Source organism: Gigantopelta aegis, chromosome 4 (assembly GCF_016097555.1).
Source record: "Gigantopelta aegis isolate Gae_Host chromosome 4, Gae_host_genome, whole genome shotgun sequence".
In the NCBI taxonomy this organism is placed as follows: Eukaryota; Metazoa; Mollusca; class Gastropoda; order Neomphalida; family Peltospiridae; genus Gigantopelta; species Gigantopelta aegis.
In genome coordinates this window covers 113,154,625-113,180,498 of record NC_054702.1, presented here as the reverse complement: position 1 = coordinate 113,180,498, position 25,874 = coordinate 113,154,625, and the positions used below count along the sequence as shown (strand labels likewise).

General features: G+C 37.1%; 3 protein-coding genes across 4 annotated transcripts in view; all 3 read left to right on the top strand.

The window, feature by feature from the left end:
- Positions 1–10,402, top strand: part of LOC121371826 (non-POU domain-containing octamer-binding protein-like) — a 78,157-nt gene extending 67,755 nt beyond the window's left edge. Inside the window, exons 9-11 of one of the 2 annotated variants that reach the window (XR_005957831.1) lie at positions 7,721–7,825; positions 8,872–8,956; positions 9,918–10,402. The gene's annotated coding sequence lies outside the window, so the exon portion shown is untranslated. Of the gene's footprint in view, positions 1–7,720; positions 7,826–8,871; positions 8,961–9,917 lie in introns of both variants that reach the window. The other variant, XR_005957832.1, reaches the window with a different exon arrangement.
- Positions 10,403–17,548: 7,146 nt separating this feature from the next.
- Positions 17,549–20,339, top strand: LOC121372534. The gene is made up of 2 exons (XM_041498902.1): positions 17,549–17,643; positions 19,069–20,339. The coding sequence occupies exon 2, from the start codon at positions 19,091–19,093 to the stop codon at positions 20,027–20,029; it is 939 nt and encodes a 312-aa protein (XP_041354836.1). The 5' UTR covers positions 17,549–17,643; positions 19,069–19,090; the 3' UTR covers positions 20,030–20,339.
- A 368-nt stretch (positions 20,340–20,707) lies between these two features.
- LOC121372533 (ankyrin repeat, PH and SEC7 domain containing protein secG-like) lies at positions 20,708–24,112 on the top strand. The gene is made up of 2 exons (XM_041498901.1): positions 20,708–20,842; positions 22,796–24,112. The coding sequence occupies exons 1-2, from the start codon at positions 20,835–20,837 to the stop codon at positions 24,000–24,002; spliced, it is 1,215 nt and encodes a 404-aa protein (XP_041354835.1). The 5' UTR covers positions 20,708–20,834; the 3' UTR covers positions 24,003–24,112.
- Positions 24,113–25,874: the final 1,762 nt, after the last annotated feature.

The following is a 25,874-nucleotide window of genomic DNA, read 5'->3' as shown; positions in this document are numbered from 1 at the left end:
TTTCTATAATACAATTTCAAGCCTTGTGAAGTTTATTTTGGACGTCATCACATTTTCCATCATAGCCAAGGCAACGTTTATGTCTTCATTTGGACGGACAATTTTTAAGGTGCATCACAATATTATTTGAGGTGGTGCATCTTTATTTCTGGTATGGGTGACATTGTTCTAGCTAATGTGGGAAATTTGAAAAGAAAAAAAAAGTTAATCGGTTTGTATTAGCTTAAATACAGTGGCAGGATCTGGTTTGGTCGGTAGAGCTCTCATCTGAGATAATCGATCCCCGTCGGTGGGCCCATTGCACTATTTCTCTCACCAGCCAGTGCACCATGACTGGTATGTGCTATCCTGTCTATGGGATGGTGCATATAAAAGATCCCTTGCTGCTGATCGAAAAGAGTAGCCCATGAAGTGGCAACAGCGGGTTTCTCCTCTCAATATCTGTGTGGTCCTTAACCATATGTTTGATGCCATATAACCGTAAATAAAATGTGTTGAGTGCGTTGTTAAATAAAACATTTCCTTCCTTCATCTGAGATGCATGTGTCATAGACCCATTCTCTGATTGGGTTTTTCCCTGTCCCGACTGGTGCACTATGATTGGTATATCAAAGGCCATGGTATGTGCTGTCATGTCTGCATATAAAATATCTCTTGATACTAATGGGAAAATTGTAGTGGGTTTCTTTTAAGACTGTCGAAATTATCAAATGTTTGACATCCAGTAGCTGATGATTAATACAACAATGTGCTCTAGTGGTGTCATTAAACAAAACAAACGTTAAATTTACCTTAAAATAGTTATAATAATGAAAAGGAAAATAACTATGTTTTAAGAGCTTTCCTTAGTGAGGAAAATCTTGGTGGTCGTGGGAAAAGACATTTTTATTTTTTTTAAATTGGGATTCCTTAGGTATGGCGGTGTGGGGGGGAAAAATCATATCTCACTAGTACGTTTTTTTTGTTAGTTTTTAAGAATCTGTTACAGTAGCATTGAATATAGGTCATAGCTGCAGTTGGAGGCATTGTGATCAAACTGAAGATGGGAGAGAAAATGAAGAGGAACCATCGGACACTCGACCAAACATGACGGAGGTTTCAAATGGAAACAGTTGGTATCACTGTTTTATTAGTAGTAAATGGTGGTCAGTATGAATGTTTTTTGTTTGTTTATTGGGTTGTACAATTAAAGATGAAAGTAGAACAACACTTCTATACCATCTCTCTGTTTGAGAGAACTGGCTCTGGTATATATATATATCTTATGGGCTTTGTTTCGTATTTTCACATTAGATTGATAAGGAAAAATACTAATAAACTACTAATATGCCCTTTTATCTAGGTTAAATAAGAAATGAACGCTTGGTTTAAAGAGATTGTGTCTGACCAATAGAGCATTTTTAACAACTAAATAACATTGAATACCTGGTACATTTATTGTGTACAATATAGGTCAGTGTGTGTACATGTATATGCAATATGTTCCTGGTCATCCAAATGTTTCTAGAAGCTCAAAATGGATTTTACTTGGCAGTCATTTCTATGTCCCATAACATGCTGGGAAATAACGTTTGAGCTACTACAAGACATCAGGACAGTGAGAAACCCACTGAAAATCCAGTCACTGATATTCCAAACAAAGAACATGCATTTAATGTGTCATTTTATCTGTTAAAATGCTCTGTTTGTCTGAAACCTCTTCACAATGACAACAAACCCAGATGGTCTCTTTAATCAATTATTTAAAATGTAAGCTTTTTTGTTATATTTCGTGGGTTACACTGTTGCTGGTATATGGCAATGAAGAAGTTATGTTATCCAAGCACTGTTTAGATGCTTAATGGTAAATTAAATTTGGTGTCCAGAACTGACGGTCTGGGGGTTTTCATTCTCCGCCGTAAACCGGTATGTTGACAAGCTTCTGAGTTCAACATTTCTGTGAATGTTACTAATTGTCATGTAAGTATTGGAATGTAGACAGCTGAAGTTCACTGGTTTCTGAATAATAAGACATATTTAACAATTTTTTTTCAGTTCATAAGCTACTCACTAGTGATTTGTTGTTAGGGATCATGTGCTTACAATCAGCTTAAAATCTGAACATTATTTTTTAATTACGTTTTTATTGTTTCTCATAACCTTTTAATAAAAAATATAATATTAGAGTCCGTGTTAGTCTCACTTGAAAAATAACATCAAATAGAACTGCAGAAACATACTATAGGATGTATACCACTAAATCAAATCAAGTAGATAACAACTATAACATGGTGGATAAAGCTGCTACACCCAACATCTTCATCAACTAATAAACCATGGATATATATATACATTCCAAACTGTCACCCTTAAAGCTAAAGGGAAGCGTCTTCAACTAACCTACAAAAATTGTCATTGACACTAGTTTAAATTGAATTACAAAAATTTACTGGCCCGATGAAAGAACATTTTATGACAAATCTTAATGCCATATATCACTCAGTTAGGTGCACTTCCAACTTTAACCCGTGCTCATTGGTACACTTGTTTGCTAGTATGAAAATAATACTCGTATCACATGATAGCTATATATTGTAGAACTATTTTAATTTGACATAAGAATGTTTGTTTTGGTGATGCTCAGAATGACAAAGTCCTCACTCAACTCAGGTGAGAAACAAACTTAGGTGCACTGTTAACTTTGACCCATGCTCTTGGGTATACTACTACATATGAATAATTCCATGTTGAACTTTTGTTGTATCCATTGACAATAATATGCTAATAATACCTGTGAACTCTAGAGGCTAACATTTTGATGACATCAAAGATTTATTATCTTGAAACTTTTTTTTTTTAATCATTAAAGATCACATTGAGCCTCAGTTTGTTCTTTTTTCTTAAAAATCTCATATTTTATCTTGCATATGTACATACCTTTTGCATCCAAGCCTACAATATGTATTGTAACTGTGTAACTGCACTTGAAACATATATGATATATTTGAAGTAAAATAAAAACAAAAAATACAGTGGCTACTTTTGACTTGAACCTTCATCATATGTATGGGATGCTTTACAGGTCTGTCTAGCAGTTCAACCTCATAGTTGCAGTGGGATGGCTTTATGATGTTTAGTAGTAATTATTATAATAATAATATACTTGGAACCCATTTATTAAGAGCACAGATATTTTTTATAAACAGACAATTGGATAATGATGTAGGATATTGGTTTTATCCTGTAATGATAAAAATGGTAAAGTGAGGTATTCATGCAGTTACTATTTGGTCTTCACATTGTAAAATGATCTGAGGTGGTGGACTCTGCACTCCAGAGAAACAGTGGAGCAATCATAATTGTTCATTCTTAGTCTCGATACCCAGATTCAGTACAATTAGTCTTAATAAAAACTAAACCTTTTGCATACAAAATGTACTGCATCACTCTTTAGAAAGTCTTAATTTGTTGAACTCTGTCAAGACTAGTAAAAGGAAGCATAGATAATGTGTTTTCATAGTGATAGAAAAATACTTACTGACGTGACATTCTGCAGAAACACAGTACGGGTGAAGTTATTTTGTTAATATTAACATGAAGTATTAGAAAATTGAGAAACAAATACTGGTAACTGCAATTAATGCCGGACATTTTAAAATATATCGAAGGCATAAGGTGACTTTAATGTAAATATTTCTATAATGAAAATCATAAGTATGAGATGGTCTAAATTAATGATGTTATTATTACATAGACAAACTGAGAATGGAATATTTGGCCTGTTGTATTCATATGAGTTTTTACATTTCACAATATCTACACAATAGATCTTAAAAGACACATTGTTATTTAGTGTGTATACCACCAAATCAAGACCCATAGTTACTAGTGACATGTGACTAAAGCTGCTACATGCAACATTTCAGTCAACATACATATAAAATAACATAAAACATAGGTTAGGACATCATAAATGATAATGATAACAAAGTCGTAGTATTTCCCTTTTGATATGGGAGTACTTGACAGGGCCATGCTTCATTTCTGATGTTTGTCTTTCTAACTTGAACTTGGAATTCATGGAATCGGGTAACTATTGTCTGTGTAGAGGAAACAAACCTTTGAAGTGGATAAAGCTCTCTTTGGGTTGGAACCATTATCAAATGATAAAATGCCTGACTGGTTCAAAGGTCCTTAGTGATATCTACCATCATGGAATCCATTGACATATCCACTATCTAGAGCAATATGGCTGGTATGTCTTGAGGTGAAGTGTGTAATGGAGTTGTTCCCTTTGACTACCCCAATGTAGGGCTGGGATTTTTTGTTTGGGTTAGTCCCAACCAATGCCCCACTACTCTTATATCAAATGCTGTGGTATGTACTATCCTGTCTGTGGGGAAGTCCATCATAAAAGATCCTCTGTTGCAATTTGTAGAAATAGCCTATATAGCAGAAGTACTGCACGTTTCTTCACACACGTGTCACAATATAGATGTTGCACACCAAGTGACAATATTTTAAAATGGGCCAAGGTGCCATTAAACAAACACTTCTTCACTCGTCACCCGGTACATAAATACACTGTTTACCGTCTTTGATATCGGGGTTTTGCAGCCTTGCAATTATTTTGTTCTCTCTCTGTTTATTGATGTCATGTAGCAGTGGCAATGTTTACAAAATGTACACTCTTGTCAATATATCTTGTAAACACGTAAGAAATTGAAATCACTTTCTACAGGTTTTAAACACATACTTGTTTTATTTTTAGTCAGGGCCAGGCTAGTTTTGCTGCACTGAAATAACACTGGATTTGACATGTTAAACTTGGTATCAGCATTGATTTTACTCGGAATGCTAATTCACTTTTAGTATTTGTATTAGAAATGTGTTCTCACATATGGACAGATGTGTAGGAAGGTATCAAAAAGTGGGGGGCACACTTTTATATTTACACACTTTTACACTATTATGCAAATATAAAGCAAAATATCTGAAAAGTGGGGGGTGCATGCCCCTTGCCCCCCCCCCCCCCCCCCCCCACACTTCCTACACCAGTGTCCACAATGTCAGATGTGTACACACACACACACATTAAAACAAGACATTTAATCAAAAACTCTTAAGCCAGTGTATAATTCCTGTCATAAGCAAGGAAACACAAATATCTACACCACAGTTGTGTGGATTTATTATAACATAAATTCTCTACTTTTCTTATACCGTACTTATATGTATGGACATGGCTCTTGCGACAATGTTCTGTGCTGGGTTTTGGTTTTGTTTTTCCACCAAATAATTGTTGATGCATGTATTTTGGTCCATACTATCATATAAGTCTCCAATAACACGTTGATGAACTGCATCAGTATTGTGCATGGTTACAATTTAATACAGAACAAGTTCCATTAAAGAAAATGGTGTGAGAGGATAGTGGTAGAGCTGTTGTTTGAGGTTCAGTAGGTACTAAGATCAATATCTGTAGATAGACACATTGAGGTTTTCCTCTACATCTCAATCAATGGTCTGTCACTGGTATATCAAAGGAAGTGTTTTCAGGTATTATTAAACAATACTTTCCTTTCAGTAAACAAATATTTTGATAACCATCTTTGTGATTTAAGTATGTATTGACTGTTTACTGAAAATCTTCACACAACAAATTAAAATTTGTGTGACTTATTCAATAATATAGTTTTCAAGATTAAAATCTAAATCACATTCTTCCTTTGAGTTAAACAACAGGTCAGGATGTAACACAGTGGAGAGTGCTTACCTGAGCTGCGATAGGTTGTTGGATCTATTGCCCCAGATGGACTTTGGTTTCTCCCCATCCTCAGACCTGTCAACCCTCCCGGATTCCGCGGGAGTCTCCCGGTATTTGATCAAATCTCCTTTCACCTGTGCGGGAGACAGTTTCTCCTGTTAAATGACATTTTTGTAATCATAAAAAAAAATCGATCCTCTTTTGTCAAAATAACAGAAGGGAAGTAACTCTGCCTTTTTTTTTTCATTCGGAAAATGTCGACAATTTTTCGGTTTCCGAGAATGTAACAGGCCGAATTGTCCCGACTGTTTAACCTTTGCCGAAGTGAGAATTGTGGGATAGCCTATTTATATTGTTAAAAAAGCACATGGAGTTTATAAAATGACGTGTTATTATAATGTTTGTTGTCATCGTAATGGCTACGAAGCGTGTTGCCGCTAATTCAACAGGCTGTGTATTGACATTCAGTGTTGCCATATACAAAATTAAAAAAAACTATCCAATTTAGTTCTAATAACACCTCTGAATTGTAAAATGTCTTCCCACTGGATTACATAATGCAACTATGACGAATCTGAACTGCCAGACTCCCGAGTTGACAGCGATACACACGATGCATGTTAAAATCACATGTCACAGCAAGACAATGAAAAGACCAATTAGCTGTATAAACATACTTGTGTCAGTTAATTTTGTATGTTTGTGCGGTAAAATGTTGGTTATAAGGGTACACTTCAAGAAATTATTTTTGTACAATTAAAAAATGTTGTGTGGGACATTGACATAAAGTTACTCACGGAAATGGGTATAATTCCGGTATATTTCACACGATGTCCGTAATGAGGTTTTACTTATGATTAATGAAAATACAATGTTTATTGCATCATTATAATGATTTTAAATAAGTACCACGCCACCGTTCCTCATTATAGTAAAAACTGAATATTAATTTATAAGATTTATATAAATTTGTTTTTGGTACTTAGGTACACTAACCACAAATGATAATGTAACGCAACCTGTAAGGCTGTAAGTGTAATACCGTAAATGTACTAATTAAATTATTTTTTTCTTGTTCATGTTCTTAACATTTTTGGATAAAATATATATTTTTTTAAAATATGTTTTAAATCATAATATTTAAACTTTAAAAAAAAGAAGAAAAAAAGAAGTATATATGACATTATAAAGTATTCATATAACTTATTGTAATAATGTTTTTTTTTAAATCCTGCGATTTTGGGTTAAATTGTGTGAATTTAAAAAATCTCCTGCTTTTTCAACACACACCTCCTGCTTTCTCTTGACTAAAGGTTGACAGGTCTGCATCCTAACCACATTACCACAACCAGTGCCCCACAATTGGTACATCAAAAGCCATGGGAAAAGTGTTTATAAAAGTGTTTATAAAAGCACCTTTGCTGCTTTATTGGTAACAGTAGTCCATGTAGCAGTAGCACTTTTTCTTTTTATCTGTATGGACCAAATATTAAAAGAACTATATGTTGGACACAAATAGTTGTAGTTTAAACTGTACTGACGTATTATTGAAGATGTATTCCTTTCCTTTAATGTAGATGTCCATCTTTATGTGGTAGATTTTCTGTCATGTTTAGAATATCAAGGATCATATATTTTATTATAGTGAAGGATACATCTCACTTTTGTGTGTGTATAATATGTTTTATTATAGTGAAGGATACATCTCACTTTTGTGTGTGTATAGTATGTTTTATTATAGTGAAGGATACATCTCACTTTTGTGTGTGTATAATAGGTTTGACCTGAGATTAACAATGCTGGACAATAACTACTGTTACATCTTTTTTTTGCTTAGAATATTATGTTAATTGATTTAAAAAAAAACACAAATCATTATTTCTTTGTTAACATAAAGAATACCATGTTGACAGTTCTTGTTCTTCAGTGTTAAGATTTTAAAAAGTTGAAATTATGTTTGTTATATATTTCTAGATATTGGTTAGAGCGTAGAATAGTGAAGGAGAAACCAGAATCCAGATGAATGCCAAAGTTACCAGGTGTAATCAGTTTGGATGACAGACTTTCAGCTCTAGCATGGTAAATAGAGATTAATACATGAGTGACCGTTAGATACCATTTATCTCACAACTCGTTGTGAGATAAATGGTATCTAACGGACACAAATGTATTATTCTATTTCTTACATATCCGCAAATACCAGGTTTTAACATCTTTTTGGACTAAAAGTTATTTACAGCCGTTGCATTTGTAGCGAACTTACACGTCACAGACACATGATTGTCAGGTTAACTATACGTCACAATGTAATCTATTTCCACCGTGTTGCTTTTCACTGGCTGCTTGGCACTGGTGACCTGGTCATCACCTAGGAGCAGCCAGTCGTATGTCATGAAATTGTTAATACACATTCGTGTGTTAACAACCCATGTGTTATCAAAAATAATGCATGGTGTTCTCACCAATGGGTGTGTAAGAATAATATTTATACACTCATCAAAGAGTCAGAATCTTCACACACAAAATAAGATGTCAGTTTCTGGTTGGTTAAAAAATTGTGACAAAATCTATGGAGTTTAATAATTTTTATTTATAAAATAGTCTTCCTTGCTTGTTCAAAATTTGATTGTTCAACATCTGATTGCTTTATAGTGAAAATAGTTGCAGCTATCAGTGTGTGATTACTGGAGTTGAAATATTGGAACTCTGTTGTCTTGAATCCATTACTAAGTTAAAACATGCATTGTTAAAAATGAAATTTAAAAAAAATTAAACTGAATACAAAAGCTGTAAATCGTTATAATTAAAGTAAAGTATATATATTATTTAAATATTGGCATTAGAAAGGCATTTTCTGTTAAAATTCTTTAAGATACCAATAGATTTTAAACAAAGACATAGGACATTGATTCAAGCAGGGCAAACACCTGATGGGTCTACCTCGGACTATTGATCCTAACACTATTGCATGTCAGGCATTTCCTGCCTTAGTTGAAAAACATGCACAGGAAGAAAGGTTTACATGATGTTGGAACAAACGGTATGGAAGATTTTAGCTTCTGAATTTTGTTGAATTTTACTGATCTTTGCAGGATACACCTGTGTAAAATCTCATTTTCTTTCAGTGATGGGTAGGAATGACAGCCCTGGAAGACTCGTATCAAGCATGGAATGCTAGTGCAGATGATCATGGTTAACATTTCACAATGTGTAGGTAACGAAACCGTAACAGCATAAAATGGTTCATTGGCCAGTTTCAAATAATAATTCTGATTACACTTTGTAATAGTTAATAGTTTATACAATTAAATTATTATAAAATTGTTTGATATTTCTGGTGGTGAATGTGACTGACATAGTTGGAAAATGAAAAATAATTTGACAACGACATAGTTGGAAAATAAAAAATAATTTGACAACATCTGTTAAAAAGAATACAGGTGTGGCATGATGTCATTCACAAAAATGTCAAAATGATTTCATGTTCAATTTCAATGTGGCATATGTTCTGGCACCTATTTGTTAAAGCTCTTGTTTGATACACTGTTTGCCTGGGGTTGATCCCATCGGTGGGCCTATTGCACTATTTTTTTAGTCCAGCCAATGCAGCATGACTGGTATATAACAGGTCATGGTATGTGCTATCCTGTCTGTGGGATGATGCATTTGAAAGATCCCTTGCTGCTAATGGAAAAATCTAGTAGGTTTTGTCTATCAAAAAGTTTGACATCCAATAGCCAATGATTAATAAATCAGTGTGCTCTAGTGGTGTCATTAAACAAAGAAACCTTAACTGTTGGTTGTAAATGTTATCAACATGTCAGCATTTTATATAACATTAAAAGCAAAAATGTTTCTGTAAGTTGCTGTATGTTTATTATATTCAATAATGAACTGATAAGTTTGACTATAATATTAATTGGCCAAAAATATTAATTGCCCAAATACTATCTTAAACCTATTTACACTCTTGCAAATGAGACAACTCTTAATCATAAGTACATTTTTCAAGATTCCAGTCGTCACACTTATCTTTAAGGTGAAATATGATGACATCACACTTCTAAGACCACTGGCAATCCAAAAATACCCCAACCACATTCTGTCATTTTTCATTGCTATACCCATTTTCACAGACATGGTTACAGTTATTTGTTATCTTGTTTTGCAGACTGTTGGATGTTGCAGACCTGAGTATACACTATCAGAAATGGTTCCTGAGAGATGTTTAAATGTTTTGCAGACTGTTGGATGTTGCAAACCTGAGCATACCCTATCAGAAATGGTTCCTCGGAGATGTTTAAATGTTTTGCAGACAGTTAGATGTTGCAGATCTGAGCATACAGTATCAGAAATGGTTCCTCGGAGATGTTTAAATGTTTTGCAGACTGTTGGATGTTGCAGACCTGAGCATACACTATCAAAAAATTGTTCCTCAGAGATGTTCAAATCGGCTCAAATACTGGAACAGCTATTGTCTGGTAGTGATGACGTTCACACAAATTCCCACCACTGACATACAAGTGATGAACATCAGGCCTTTCCCCAGGAATTTTTTAAGGCGCTTACATATATAGCATCATTATAACACAAAAATCAAGCCAAAAGAAGTGGGGTAGTGGGTTGAAAACAGTTAAGTGGGTTTTTTTGGTGGGGAGGGGTTAAAACTTTAAAAAAAAATAACCCATCAATTCCCCACCCCCAACAATTTCATAATTTGCGCCATGTTGTTGCTGTTGATTTCAGCGTCGTGTTAAATGCTTGTCACCTCACAGTTTAACATATACATATCTAGCATTATCTAACAAATATGATTATTGTAAACTAATTCAGTGTACGTTTAACTGCAATTTGTATAAATACTGCATGTTCATTTCCTGCGATCGCGATCTCAGTGCGTGCTCTTGACCATAGGTACAAAATTAACAAAGACAAAGGAAATAACGAAACTGCAGTTAGGTATTCATTGATGCAAACAACTATTGTTTTTTTACACATTTACATCAAGATTTACTTCCGTGTAATCGTATTGTTTATGTCCGCAACGATGTCTCTTGACACGTGGGTGTCAGCTGACTCTGAAGCGTGACGTATATTACGCCGAGAGCTTTCCTCAGTTCAGCCAACGAACGTTCTTCCTAACGTTCGCGAACTATTTGATTGGTGTCCGTCGTGTCCATTTGGTTTAACGTGAAGCGCACAAACCAGTGTAGCGAACGTTTTGTTTTCCCACGGTCTGGCTGAACTCAGCCCTTGGGATAGCCGACATGTCTTTCGGCCCTGAACTGGCATGTTTATTCAAATTGACATGCAGTGTCGGTTTGTTTTTATTACTTTGGTTCAAAGACTTTACAAAATTAAAATAATGGTGACATGTTTTACTCAAGAATTTCACCTTCAAAGATGTTTATTCAATTAATAGGTATTTTCTTTGATTTGTCTTGATGCGTAATTCCCAAGCATACAGACATTATTACAACAAGCAGTTATCTGGCGGATTAGTAGTAGCCGATCACCTGTACCACGTGACCAGCACAAGCCCGCCGACAATTAAAACGCAATCTAATTAAACTTATTATTTACAGACGAAATGTTACCTGGACATTGGGGACTATGCAGTGTTGTTAGTTTTAAATCACTGGCAGGATTCTGCAAGTAAGGTTTTGATTGGTGGACATGAGCTCCAACTGGCTGTCTTTAGATCCACATGTAATAGTGGAGCTAATTTTAATTAGATTGATTAAAACGGTGCGATCAATGGACCTCAAAGTGAACATCAAAAGAATTGCAGAGATACCAAATGGAAGTGTGATAATGTGTGGTGAATGACGTTACGGATCACAGCTCCATTGTTTTGTATACATGTTACAAATTAAGCCGACACGGTTCTGCAGTTAAGGCGCTTACCAGACATGAAGGCGCTTACATGGCTGGCTAAGGGAGCACGGGCCGTGTCGGCTTATCGCTCTAGGGAAACCCCTGAACATTACTGAGCTATGTTGCCCAATGATTTTGAGTTAATGTGTATACAAAGTGTACCAATTGACAGCCATTTATATTCTTTACAAACTACAAATGATATTCAGTTAATGTGTGTACAAAGTGTACCAATTGACAGCCATTTATATTCTTTACAAACTACAAATGATATTCAGTTAATGTGTGTACAAAGTGTACCAATTGACAGCCATTTATATTCTTTACAAACTACAAATGATATTCAGTTAATGTGTGTACAAAGTGTACCTATTGACAGCCATTTATATTCTTTACAAACTAAATGATATTCAGTTAATGTGTGTACAAAGTGTACCAATTGACAGCCATTTATACAAACTACAAATTAACAGTATTGTTACTTGATAATTCCAAACATTTTACTGGAATTGTTAACTGGAGAGAGTTGTACACACTTGGGCTCAAAATTATTTGGAAGATTTTTTTATCATGCTTCCACTGTTTACACAGATAAAACTGTTGTTGTTGATATACTTGTTTACACATAAAACTGTTGTTGATGTACTTGTTTACACATAAAACTGTTGTTGATGTACTTGTTTACATATAAAACTGTTGATGTACTTGTTTACACATATAAAACACCGGTGTTGTGGCAGGCCATCGGTCTACAGGCTGGTAGGTACTGGGTTCGGATCCCAGTCGAGGCATGGGATTTTTAATCCAGATACCGACTCCAAACCCTGAGTGAGTGCTCCGCAAGGCTCAATGGGTAGGTGTAAACCACTTGCACCGACCAGTGATCCATAACTCGATCAACAAAGGCCATGGTTTGTGCTATCCTGCCTGTGGGAAGCGCAAATAAAAGATCCCTTGCTGCCTGTCGTAAAAAGAGTAGCCTATGTGGCAACAGCGGGTTTCCTCTAAAAACAGTGTCAGAATGACCATATGTTTGACGTCCAATAGCCGATGATAAGATAAAAAAATCAATGTACTCTAGTGGCGTCGTTAAATAAAACAAACTACTTTTTACTTTACATATAAAACTGTTGTTGATGTACTTGTTTACACATATAAAACTGTTGTTTATGTACTTGCTTACACATATAAAACTGTTGTTGATGTACTTGTTTACACATATAAAACTGTTGTTGATGTACTTGTTTACACATAAAACTGTTGTTGATTTACTTGTTTGTGTTTTCTTTTATGTTTATTTGTGTTTTTTTAATGACACCACAGAGCTAATTGATTTATTAATCATTGGCTATTTATGTCAAACATTTGGTAATGCTGAAAGTCTTATAGGTAAAACCTGCTTCATGTTTCCATTAGTAGCCAAGTATCTTTTATATGCACCATCCCACAGACAGGATAGCACATACTACAGCTTTTGATATACCAGCCGTGGTGCACTAGGTGGAACAAGAAAAAGTGCAATGGGCCTTTAGACTAGGATCAATCCTAGACCATCAGTGTATCAGGCGAGGGCTTTACGACTGAGATCAATCCTAGACCATCGGTGTATCAGGCGAGGGCTTTACGACAGATCAATCCTAGACCATCAGCTCACCAAGCGAGCACTTTACGACAGATCAATCCTAGACCATCGGTGTATCGGGCGAGCGCTTTACGACTGGGATCAATCCTAGACCAGTGTATCAGGCGAGGGCTTTACGACAGATCAATCCTAGACCATCGGTGTATCAGGCGAGGGCTTTACGACTGGGATCAATCCTAGACCATCGGTGTATCAGGCGAGCGCTTTACGACTGGGATCAATCCTAGACCATCGGTGTATCAGGCGAGCGCTTTACGACTGGGATTAATCCTAGACCATCAGTGTATCAGTGGAGGGCTTTACGACAGATCAATCCTAGACCATCGGTGTATCAGGCGAGGGCTTTACGACTGGGATCAATCCTAGACCATCGGTGTATCGGGCGAGGGCTTTACGACAGATCAATCCTAGACCATCGGTGTATCAGGCGAGCGCTTTACGACTGGGATCAATCCTAGACCATTGGTGTATCGGGCGAGCACTTTACGACTGGGGTCAATCCTAGACCATCGGTGTATCAGGCGAGTGCTTTACGACTGGGATCAATCCTAGACCATCGGTGTATCAGGCGAGCGCTTTACGACTGGGATCAATCCTAGACCAACAGCTCACCAGGCGAGCGCTTTACAACTGGGCAACATCCCACTCCCTTTTTTTTTTTTACGAGTACATTATTAATTTGTCCTTGGATTCTAATTTGGACACTTAATAGATTTTGGATTAATTCATTTGCATGTTTATTAACATTTCATTCTCATTAAGTAAGCTGGTGTAATGGCATCTTCTTTCTCATTTCACAAATCTTTAGTATTTTTTTAATATCAACCATTTAGAATGGGTTGCCCAGTTTTATCTTCCGGGGGAGCATTCTTCAATTTCTGTTGGGTGCGATCTCCAGTCAACATGTCAAACAATAGATGGTTAGTCTGAGCAGGGTGCATCTAGGCTGCTTGTTTAAACTGTGTTCATAGTTTAGTAGTGTGAAGACTTTGTTGAATTAAACAAACTGTGGGTTTGCAGCTGTTGCAACCGACCGGCCTCGGTGGCGTCGTGGCAGGCCATCGGTCTACAGGCTGGTAGGTACTGGGTTCGGATCCCAGTCGAGGCATGGGATTTTTAATCCAGATACCGTCTCCAAACCCTGAGTGAGTGCTCCGCAAGACTCAATGGGTAGGTGTAAACCACTTGCACCGACCAGTGATCCATAACTGGTTCAACAAAGGCCATGGTTTGTGCTATCCTGCCTGTGGGAAGCGCAAATAAAAATCCCTTGCTGCCAATCGGAAGAGTAGCCCATGTAATGGCGACAGCGGGTTTCCTCTCAAAATCTGTGTGGTCCTTAACCATATGTCTGACGCCATATAACCGTAAATAAAATGTGTTGAATGCGTCGTTAAATAAAACATTTCTTTCTTTTTTCTTTCTGTTGCAACCGAGCCCTTTTAAAGACTAAAAGTTATATATCAATTATATATTCTTTGGAGTGTCCGTTTCTTAAATTGTGTTTATCGTCTGGGCACGTGCTTATAAAACTTAAAGTCGAGACTTTAATAAAGTCCAGACTTTAACGTAATGCTATTTGAATGGTGTTTTCATGACGTTAAAGTCTGAACTTTATTAAAGTCTAGACTTTAAGGTTTATAAGCACGGGGCCAGGTCATACTAATGTTTGGAGTAGCCCAAAATGTATTTTACTTACCAATAATATTTTATTTATGAAAAATATATTGGTAAGTTTATTAAAAACATTAGGACGACCAATGCATATATCATGATAAATTCTAATGTTCATACAATGTATGTTTGTTGAAAAGAATCTGTCCGAATCTGTTATACAATGGCTCTAGACTTGGGACAGTCCCTTTAATGCAGTTGAGGTTAATATCCCTCGTTATTAACAACACATTTATTAAAATTAGTTTTTGTCTTTTGCATCATCAGTATTAAAGAATATTGCACTTTTAAAAGAAAATGGTATTCATGGTGTGAATTATACTTGTCACTTTAGTAGAACCCAGTGGAAGGATACATACGATGTATTTTAAAAGCATCACTAGTGAAATAGCCTTAACTAACCCTTCACCCCCAAAAAACCAAACAAACAAAACAAAACAAAAAACCCACTAAAAGTTGTTTCATGAAATCGGCTTTTAGATGGGTCATTGAGGTATAATGTGATATATTGAAAAAATGGGGGTGGGGGGAGTAGAAATAGGTCATGCTTTGGACATGAACGCCAATCTTAGTTTGCACTACCGTAGTTTTTACTGTAGAACTATTATCAGAAAGGGATCTTTTATATGCACCATACCACAGATGAGATAGTAGCCTACATACCATACCATGACTGGTCAAATAGAATACCAACACTGAACAGTGTATCTGTATTCATGCAGATGGGGAGGAGGGAATGTCAGAATATTACCATCTTGAATAGTTCAACGAGTGCTCGTTTACGTAATTTTTAAACTTTTGTTTTTGATATTGGAGTATCAGACATTCTACTAAAATCAATGACTGGACGTTTATGTTACGTGTCCACTTTATCCAGGCATATGATTTTTATTACTCCCCTACCGTTCCAACCGGAGGGGACTATATGTTTCATCTCCGTCCTTATGTCTGTCTGTCCAACATAGTTTTCCGGATGTGGTTTCACAATGCCTTGATATATTGAGATGAAATTTTGTGTATAGCTTTATCATGTACTATTACTTTTATAACGATTTAGTTGGGGTTTTTTCACAGAGTTATGGCCCTTGAATTTAGGAGATATGAAAATGTGTTGGGTTCGGTAGGGGATGTGTATTGCTTTAGTAGTACACTCAGAATCTTGAGGGGGTGGGGGTAGGTGTGTTTTTTACAAAGTAGTCTGGATTTTATGTGAAATGAAAACCGGCCTAAATCTTTGGTTTTATATGGAATTCTTCGCTTTTAATATTTTAAAAGGTGTACCACGTTCCTGAATTGATAGTTCATTGCATAGACGTATGGAATGCCACTTTACTAAATGATAAGACAGTAGTAGCCTAAACACAACCCTCTTGGGTAACAACCCTCTCTTCGAACTAACAAGGTATCCGAAGGATCTGCCCTAATAACTACCACGGTTCTTCAACCGTTTCATCCGTTTGTGGTTCAGTCGTACCTAAATTTTGGATGCTGTCTGTTAACTTTATTTCAATCTAATTAAAATTAGCTCCACTACCACATGTAATAGTGGAGCTAATTTTAATTAGATTTAAAAAGGATAGAGAATATTACAGGACTTCTCGGTTTAACCATGTGTTTTTTTTATCAATGTTAAAAATGTTACCGAGTAAAAGTGATCTAGGTAATAATTTAAGTTAATAAAATGAGGGGAGGGGGTTTCAAGGGGGCATGTGCACCACTTTCCTGATCCAGTAGCAGCAGCGAAGGTTTATATACTCACCCCCCCCCCCCCACCCCCCATTTGTTGGCACCTTACTACGCCACTGCATGTTATCGAAAAAAAACGGAGAGATAAAAACACACACAACATAAGTTTACACAAAAACAGAAGAAAAAATATTGAAAGAAACAAGATATAGTAGATATAGTAGGCATAAGCTATAATGTATTTATGTATGTATTTATTTATTTATTGAGAGAGAGAGAGAGAGAGAGAGAGAGAGAGAGAGAGAGAGAGAGAGAGAGAGAGAGGGAGGGAGGGAGGGAGGGGGGGGGGAGGAGGGAGAGGGGATCAAACCAAAACTACAATTTAACGATGTAAATCAACTGACGCAGTCATACATTAAATCACTGATAAATGATAACGGAAATTTTAAAACTGATTTTAAACGAATTCATTGACGAATTGAAAGTGAAAACCCAAATTGGAAAATTACGCGTATTTGTAACGGGTCTTATCAAATAAAGGTAATTGAAACCCGTATTTATGAAACCTGCATTTTAAATTAATGAGTGTTTGTAAATAAATAATTTTAATAAGTTAATTATTTGACATTCTAAAGCAGTTTTTGTTTACTTATTCTTTTTTCTTCCCCGCCTCATACCTGCTTGATATTTCTTTTGCAACGAACAAGAAGTAATTAATATTATTTCTTGTCGCATAGTTTTATCTGTGTGTCGTGTAGGCCTACTATACCCGTTTTAAGCCCATTATGTGTGTAGCAATGGGCTATTTATCAACTGCAAATCTGGCTGAGCGTTCTTTTATTGAACAGCTAAGCATTGTTGTTTGATAAGCCAAGCGTTTCACGGCTTACTATGCCGAGTCATTGTAAATGTTGTGTCCAAACAGAAGACATAACTAATGGCGTTTTGTTACAGTGTCACAACAGTATGGACTGGTCATACTACACTTTTGACACACTAACAGGTGTCTTCCTTGTTGGTGAGTGAGCTTTTAAACAACCATTTATTTTTAATTTGCTACATGTCACAAATATTGCTTCTAAATGCAAATTCTCAATGGTACTTTTCGTTTTGTTTGAATGGGTAGTAGTTTAGAAGTACATTTCTTAACGCATGTATTTATGAGTGATGGCAACACTACTTGATACTCCATGTATAGTATTTATTTTAAAACAAAACACTTTTGTGAAAGATAGGGTTGTCACGCATTACAAAAAGCCATGATAAAAATACTATCATTGGTGTAGCGAGGATTTGATATGTGGTGGTGTGTGTGTGTGTGTGGGGGGGGGGTGAACAATGGCGGGATGTAGCTCGGTGGTGGAGCGTCCCAGTCAATGCCACACGGCTGGTACTTCAAAGGCCATGTTATGTACTGTCCTGTCTATGGTGCATATTAAAGACCTCTTACTGAGTTTCCATACGAATAGTGGGTTTCGTTTCGGTCAACCAATTCTGAAAATAAGCATAATATCAGGTGATAGACACGAAATAACCATACTTTATAACATACCCTGAGGTTTTGTTAAACAATATATTCCTTTGTTTTACCTTAATCGCGCTAATCAAGTTGGCCGTTTAAACAAAACAAGACTGAAAACCCAAGCCGTATGCATGACAAAAGATTGATTATGTGGCCAACTAGTCACACAAGCAGAGTAATGTTAGGGTCAGACTGTAAACGGTCACGATGAAGTTGACCAACTCGACAGTTGCGTTGTAATTTCCCGATCTCCCGACTTACGAAAGGTGCGCTCAGATTAATTGGCCATAGGAGTAATACGATGAAAATCGAGTTGTAAGAGCGCTCAAACTAGCAACTTGACAGTCGTAGAAGTCGTGCGAGAAGAAAGCTGGCCAACTTTATCGTAGCAGTTGGTAGTCTGAGCCTAGTATAACGTAACTAGCTCTTACTGTTTAAGATAACTACCATATATATATATATATATATATATATATATATATATATATATATATATATATATATATATATATATGGACGGTGCAGATAACACACTTATGTACCATTCATATGTGCCCGTTAAATATGGATGTACGCTTATAATTAGGCAATACAAGAACGGAGTTTGAAAAATATACTTGGTCATAATAAAAGTCTTCTTTTTCTTTTCGTTCCTTCTTGTAATGATATCACAGGGAGATGTTTGCTGCCAGGATGAATCTCACAGTAACACTTAGGGATTCCTGGACTCCATAAAGTTTTTCTTCGGTGTTTTAAAAGTCATGTCTATTATTTTGTTCAACGACGTCATAAAAAAATATATAACCAGCAGATTTGACAAACATCAATCACAATAATGCAAGTGTAATTTGTTTTAATGCTATGTTTATTCTAAAGTATTGTGTAGTTAAGTTGGTATATCTGTACTGCTTCCATTCACAGGTTTTGATGGTATGATGTGACCATGCCGAACAGTGTGAAACGCGGTCCGATGAGAGACCGTGATGTACAGTGTATCAAGACATTTTCCGTGCGTATAGAGCAGGAGGTGGATGCCAAAGATCTGGTGCCATATCTTTACTCCGTGAACATCATAGACTACAATGACAAGGACGAGATCCTCCGTCTAGGCACGACGCGACTGGAGAGGATTCGAACCCTCGTGGACATTATTCACCATCGCGGAGTTGATGCCTTCAGTCACTTCACCCAGGCTCTCAATCTAAAAGGATACGTTGATCTGGCAGCCAAAATGCAGCAAGAACACGAGTATGAACCACAGAGTAGCTTCCTGCCCGAGTGCCCGCTGCCTGCCGACAGACTGAGACTGGTGGAGAATGCCTGGGAGTTGTTGAGCAGACGACTCACGAAGATCGAGGGGAAGCTCGGTCCAATTGAGATGGACTCTCCCGAGGACGAAATCGCGTCCATTAAACTAGAACTACAGGAGGTGAAAACCGTGACATTCGCTCGGATGCAGGAACTGACGGAAGAAAACCGAGAAAAAGACGCCAAGATTCAGATTCTCATGGAACAACTCAAAGGAAAAGATCACAAATTGCAGGAGGCGCAGGTGAAAATAAAACTTCTCGAAAAACGGACTCTGGATCTTGAGCGGAAGTTGATACTATCGAGGAAGGATATTGAAAAACAAACAAAGCTGAACAGAGATCAGCAGACTGAGATGAGGAACATGAAAGATCAGAACACGCAACTGTTAAACCGGACTACCACAATGGAGGCTACCATGGCGACTCAGGGAGACGCAATCCAGAAACTCCAACAGCAGTTTGAGAGCTGGACCGGAAAGAATAACAACTCTGGTAGGAAGAAGTCCGCAAAAACAGCCAAGGCGGTGGAGTTTCCGACATTACGATACAACTGTAAATACACTAATAAGTAATTGTGTTTATAATCAGTGATGTGAAAAATCTTATGATGCAACTGGAAATGATGAACATTGATTGTAATCAGGTACATAAGAAGATTAATTTTTTATATACTTGGTATTACGTTCTGTCATAACTGTGACACAAAATATACACTAATTGTTGTCTCTAGTAAATTTGTAACAAACTGATTAATAAAACAATAAACACTGTCTTCCACAACAACAATTGTGAAGAGGATAGAATTCTAGCATTTACCAAATCAAGCTACTGCATACAGACATATAGGGACTATAAATATGGCAATAAAGTATTTAAAACCCATTATGTAGATATGTAATAGTTTGTTTAATACCATATCTCTGTACGTTGTAATGTAAATTATCAAACGCTATAGTAACAAACATTATTTGTAAACAGGCGCGTAGGAACCGGGATGCTGTACTCCCCACCTCACCCCCACCCCACCCCTACCTTGTCCGCCTGAGAGACAAATCAGTTCCTTTTTTCCATACTATATAAAATAAACCAAACAATATACTTGTCCCGCTCACTTGGCCTTTCCATCAATATTATTTTGCCTGCATACTAAATATCTACTAACATACATAAACAGCTACCTAGTCTGTTAATGTAATGTGCGCAAATGACAGTGGTTGCTTCCCTTAGATTTTGGAATGCTTCCAAAGTATTTGGAAACGGTAAAGACGAAGAGTTCTAAGTTAGAAGATTCTGCTAAATGTTACAGAAGATGGATGAGTGTTTCTGCTGGACGTTGATAATGCTGACTACATAACGTCGAGGTGGTTGGAGTGCACGATGGCGAGGTAAACACTTTGTTTACTTGTATTGATATGCGTCTAAGAATCTGACCTATCGTCGTCTGCTTTGAGTATGGAATGTAAATTCTTGCATGCACTCATCTGCAGAATACACGGTGTCAGGTTACACCACTATCCTGTCTCAGCCTCCACGGAAAGAGTTCGTGGTCAATATGTCTAGTTTGCCTTGACCAAAAAGAAAACGCAAATGTTTTGGAAATAACAAAAAAATTATATTTCAATGTGTAGTTTATATAAACTTGGTTAAATATAAATAAAATAGCAATATTTATTACCAATAGTGAAGAATGTCTGCTTCACGAAGAATGATATTATTTTCTTGATTACTCCGAATGAAAACATTTCTAACTAATAAAAGTCACAGTGTGTTACTGAAAACAAAAATCACACATAACACCAGACCCGTGGGAACGATATCTCAAGTGGGGGAGGGGTGGATGGCACAATCTCAAGTGGGGGAGGGGTGGATGGCACAATCTCAAGTGGGGATCACAGTCTCTAGCGGGAGGGTACAAACAAGAGTTTTATATTTATTTACATAGAGTAGGACAAAAAACGTACATTGTAGTCCTCAAGTGTGTGTGTGTGTGTGCGTGTGCGTGTGCGTGTGTAGGCACCCCTCACCCGGTTCCTATGGGCCTGAACACGCCAAGGTCTTATTAAACACACAAACGTCTTATTAAACACACAAACGTACTCACACAGTAAATATTACGAACTGCTACATTTCAGGCTGTGTCACATCATAGGTGTAATGTCAAATGAAAATTCAATTATGAAATACCGTATTTTTATCCTGAACAGATTACCAAGTGACCAACAATGTAAGGTGATACACAGTTTAACAGAAAAACTTCTATTTTTGTTCTGATTTACTGCTGCTACGATTAATTAATGCAAATATGTCATTTGTTTTTTTAAATCATTTTAATGCAAGATTGTTTATTGCAGAATAAGGTCATAGATTAAAACTTTGGAGACGGGTTGGGGGCAGGTATGGAGGAATCTTTCAGGGTGAAAGAAAGGATTTTGAAGATTGGATACACGATTTCATCTGGAGCCACATAATTATTATATGTTAGTTATTGGCCAATCTAATTAAAATTAGCTCCACTATTACATGTGGATCTAACACCAGCTCATGTCCACCAATCAAAACCTTACTTGCAGAATCCTGCCAATGATTTAAAAATAATTTGAAAACATTCCGAATTATCCTGAGTGTATACGACATGTTTCGTGTGAATTACGAATGCCTTAAAACATGTTTTATTTTATAAAATAAATAATTTGTAATGTAATACTGAAGACTGATTTATTTTATTTTTATTTGTTTATAAATAAATAAATAATTTTTAATGTAAAATTGAAGACTGATAACCCACCCCATACGTATTGGTATGGTTCGCTGTACTACGGCCACTAAAATAGACTCGCCCGATATTTTTAGAATTTGAATGCTCCCAAATAACGTTATAAAAGGCGAAGTGTGATTGGTCAATATTTAAATTGTTATTTACATACGAAATGTTACCTGGACATTGGGGACTACGCAGTGTTGTTAGTTTTAAATCACTGGCAGGATTCTGCAAGTAAGGTTTTGATTGGTGGACATGAGCTCCAACTGGCTGGTGTTAGATCCACATGTAATAGTGGAGCTAATTTTAATTAGATTTTTTTATTGGCTATCGTTATTTTAAAATCATTATTTAATAAAACCAATTAGACCTATGGTCTATAAACAACCCTTTTTTGACGAAGTGGGAGGGCACAACTGTCCATTATCCTTAATTAAAAACATTTAACAATTAAACACATTTGTTGGTTCAATGTTGCTACTTTCCCGCATCATTAAATCCAGCATTTTAAAGTGGGTCAGTGTTTATTTTTGATATATTTAAAGCGATAACATTATGTACAAATTATTTTGTTTTGTAGGATTTTGGATTCTGTGCAAAACAACGACATTCGTATGCTCAAATTGTTGCTGGCAGTTCCCCAGTCACTTAGCCAGCGTGATCTCGGCCAAGGTCTGTTTCTCTCCGCCAAACTCGGACACACCGAGTGTTTGAACTGCCTGCTACAGGCGGGCTGTGACATCACCAGCGAGGATGTACACGGCAATACGCCACTCTACGTATCTGTGATGTCAAACAGAGCGGCAGCGACTAAACTTCTTCTGGAAGCGAACAGCAGCGTCAACGCTCGTGGGAATGGCAAGAACACCCCGCTGCACGTTGCTGCCAAAATGGGCTACGACGACTGCCTCGAGATGTTGGTATCTCGCGGTGCCAGCGTGAACGCGCGAGACTCTGACGGCTGCACCGCGCTGATCCACGCCGTGAAGAACAAGCAGTACAACGCGCTACGTCTTCTATTGGAGTCCAGCTGCAACGTGAACCAGGCCGACAAGCAAGGACGGACCGCACTGCACCACGCCGCGCAGCGAGCGATGGCCATAGAACAGCTGCTGGCTTTTGGGGCAGATCCCAACATCTGTGACATAGACAACAACACCCCACTGCTGCTGGCAGCTACGGAGGGGTTCTCAGTCGTGGTCAGACTGCTAGCTAGAGCTAACTGTGATGTTAATATCGCCAACGCGTCTGTGCGGAGAACACCTCTACATATTCTGTCCTTGAAAGGTCACGCTGACTGCATCGATGATCTAATAGAGGCCGGAGCAGACGTCAATCTGTACGACAAGCTGTTCCACACGCCGCTGTGGTACGCCATATATAACAAACGGTTTGACGTCGTCAAGCTGCTACTGAAGGCCAACAGTCAGGTGGACACGTTTCAGTGTTCTAAAGAGGTCCCACTGGAGGCGTGTCCCACCTCCCTGGCTCTGTCTGGACGGATGACCGATGTGGTGAAACTCTTCATTCTCACTGGCTTTGACCACGCTCATCTGAGGAGCTGTTTAGTTGACTGTCGCGTCTCAGACCTGTTTCAAAGTGAGGATCTCGAGGGTTGGCTCAAACAGGCGAATAGCGTGCTGTCGCTCAAACAGCTGTGCAGAAAGTGGATTAGACATCACCTGGGACGGATGTTGATGCACAATCTGAACAGCTTACCTATCCCCGAAGGGCTGAGAGACTTCGTTTTTCTTAAAGAGTTAGACGATCATCGCAGTAGCCACTAGGTTAGTGCCTGTTCTCCTATAGACGAGGATAGAGATTCGTGGAATCAACCACTATTTTACCAAATTCCCCTTCGACTCTACATTGTGCGGAGATACGGCCCTGATCGTGAGTTACGTACTGCACTTTTTCGGTAAACAAATACGGTTTTGTCGTTCAGAATTAGTACCACATATCTCATTCGTTTGAGAAATCCTCAAATTGTTTGACATCTCCCAAAATCAACAGACTTGTGTCCAATAACCTTTCACACTTTTGGGAGTTTTAGATCGAATATTTTTGTTATTGTAAATATGTTTTTACTGTTTAGATTTTATACTAAATAATTACGAACAACTAACACAGTATTTGTAAGATGAACACAGTAGGCCCTACATTGATGTAGCCAAAGAAAGGTGTGTTTGTTTAATGACATCTCAGAAGATTTAACGTCCAACATATTGTTATTTTGATACACGGTTCAGAAATAAAAATAAAAACAGACTAACAAACAAAATAGGGAAAATGATCCACTGACGACACACAGGCTGGGCTCTACTCCTACCTAAAAACAGCAACATCGTCTTTTATATATATATATATATATATATATATATATATATATATATATATACACTTTGCCCCCAAACTGGACAATGCCATTAATGTAGTTTTAAACGTTTAGAAACTACGTTGTTTGTTGACTTAGAAATACCTAAAGTTATTCCTGGAAACGCAGAAATAAAATAAAAAAATATTCCTGGAAGCACAGAAGCACTTAACGACACCACTAGAGCACATTGATTAATTAATCATCGGCTACTGGATGTCAAACATTTCGTAATTCTGACTCGTAATCAACAGAGGAAACCCGTTACATTTTTCTTAATGCAGCAAGGGATCTTTTATATGCACTTTCCCCACATATATGAAAGCACATACCACAGCCTTTGACCAGTTGTGGTGCACTGGTTGGATTATTCCTATTGAAGCGTACTACGAAATCTACCAATGGTTGACAATCGCAATGCTTTTCTTGAAGCATTGAAGTAATATTTTGGGTGCAAATGAGACATAAATATATCACCCTTTTTCATAAATGATACGCAGTCAAAGAATGTGTTAAGCGATATAAAATTAGATGTTGGCAATGACCTTGTATTAAAGCAAGGTGAATTTTGTGCACTTATCTAACACCTCAAAAGGCAGTTACGAAACCACGAGTTAAACCTACTCTTCATCAAATGAGAGTAGCAGCAAAACAAACACTAGCTTTCATAAACACGAGCATTTGTGCTATCAATAAACATTATTTCTCGGTTATGTATATATATATATATATATATATATATATATATATATATATATATATATATATATATATATATATACTGACACATAATGAAAACGCAAAACAGATATTTTTCAATATTTTATTGTGATTAATGAAAAATATATTTATTGGACTTAAAATAACAATTTATGAGAGGAAGCCATTGATTGGTACTTTTGTCTGGGTTTTAATCCTGGTTTTGTTCTCGTTACACATACAATAGCAGAAACACACAAAATGGTGTGAAATGCGTTCACTACATGCTCAATCATGTTGCATGCAATGCACGTGAAATGCCAGTATGTGGACACATGAAAGTCACGTAACGGTGTCCTATTCCTCGTCACATTAAGAATGCCACGACTCGGAGAAGAAGAAAGGGAGCGAGCGTTGGGCATGGTTCATGGGGGGACTTCGCAAAGCCAAGTTGCTAGGACCTTCAGAGTCCATCCATCAACTATTGGACGACTTGCTGAACGTCATCAACAGACTGGGAGTGTCCGTGATCGACCTCGACCTGGTCAACGTCCCGTTACGACCCCACGCCAAGATCGGCAGATTC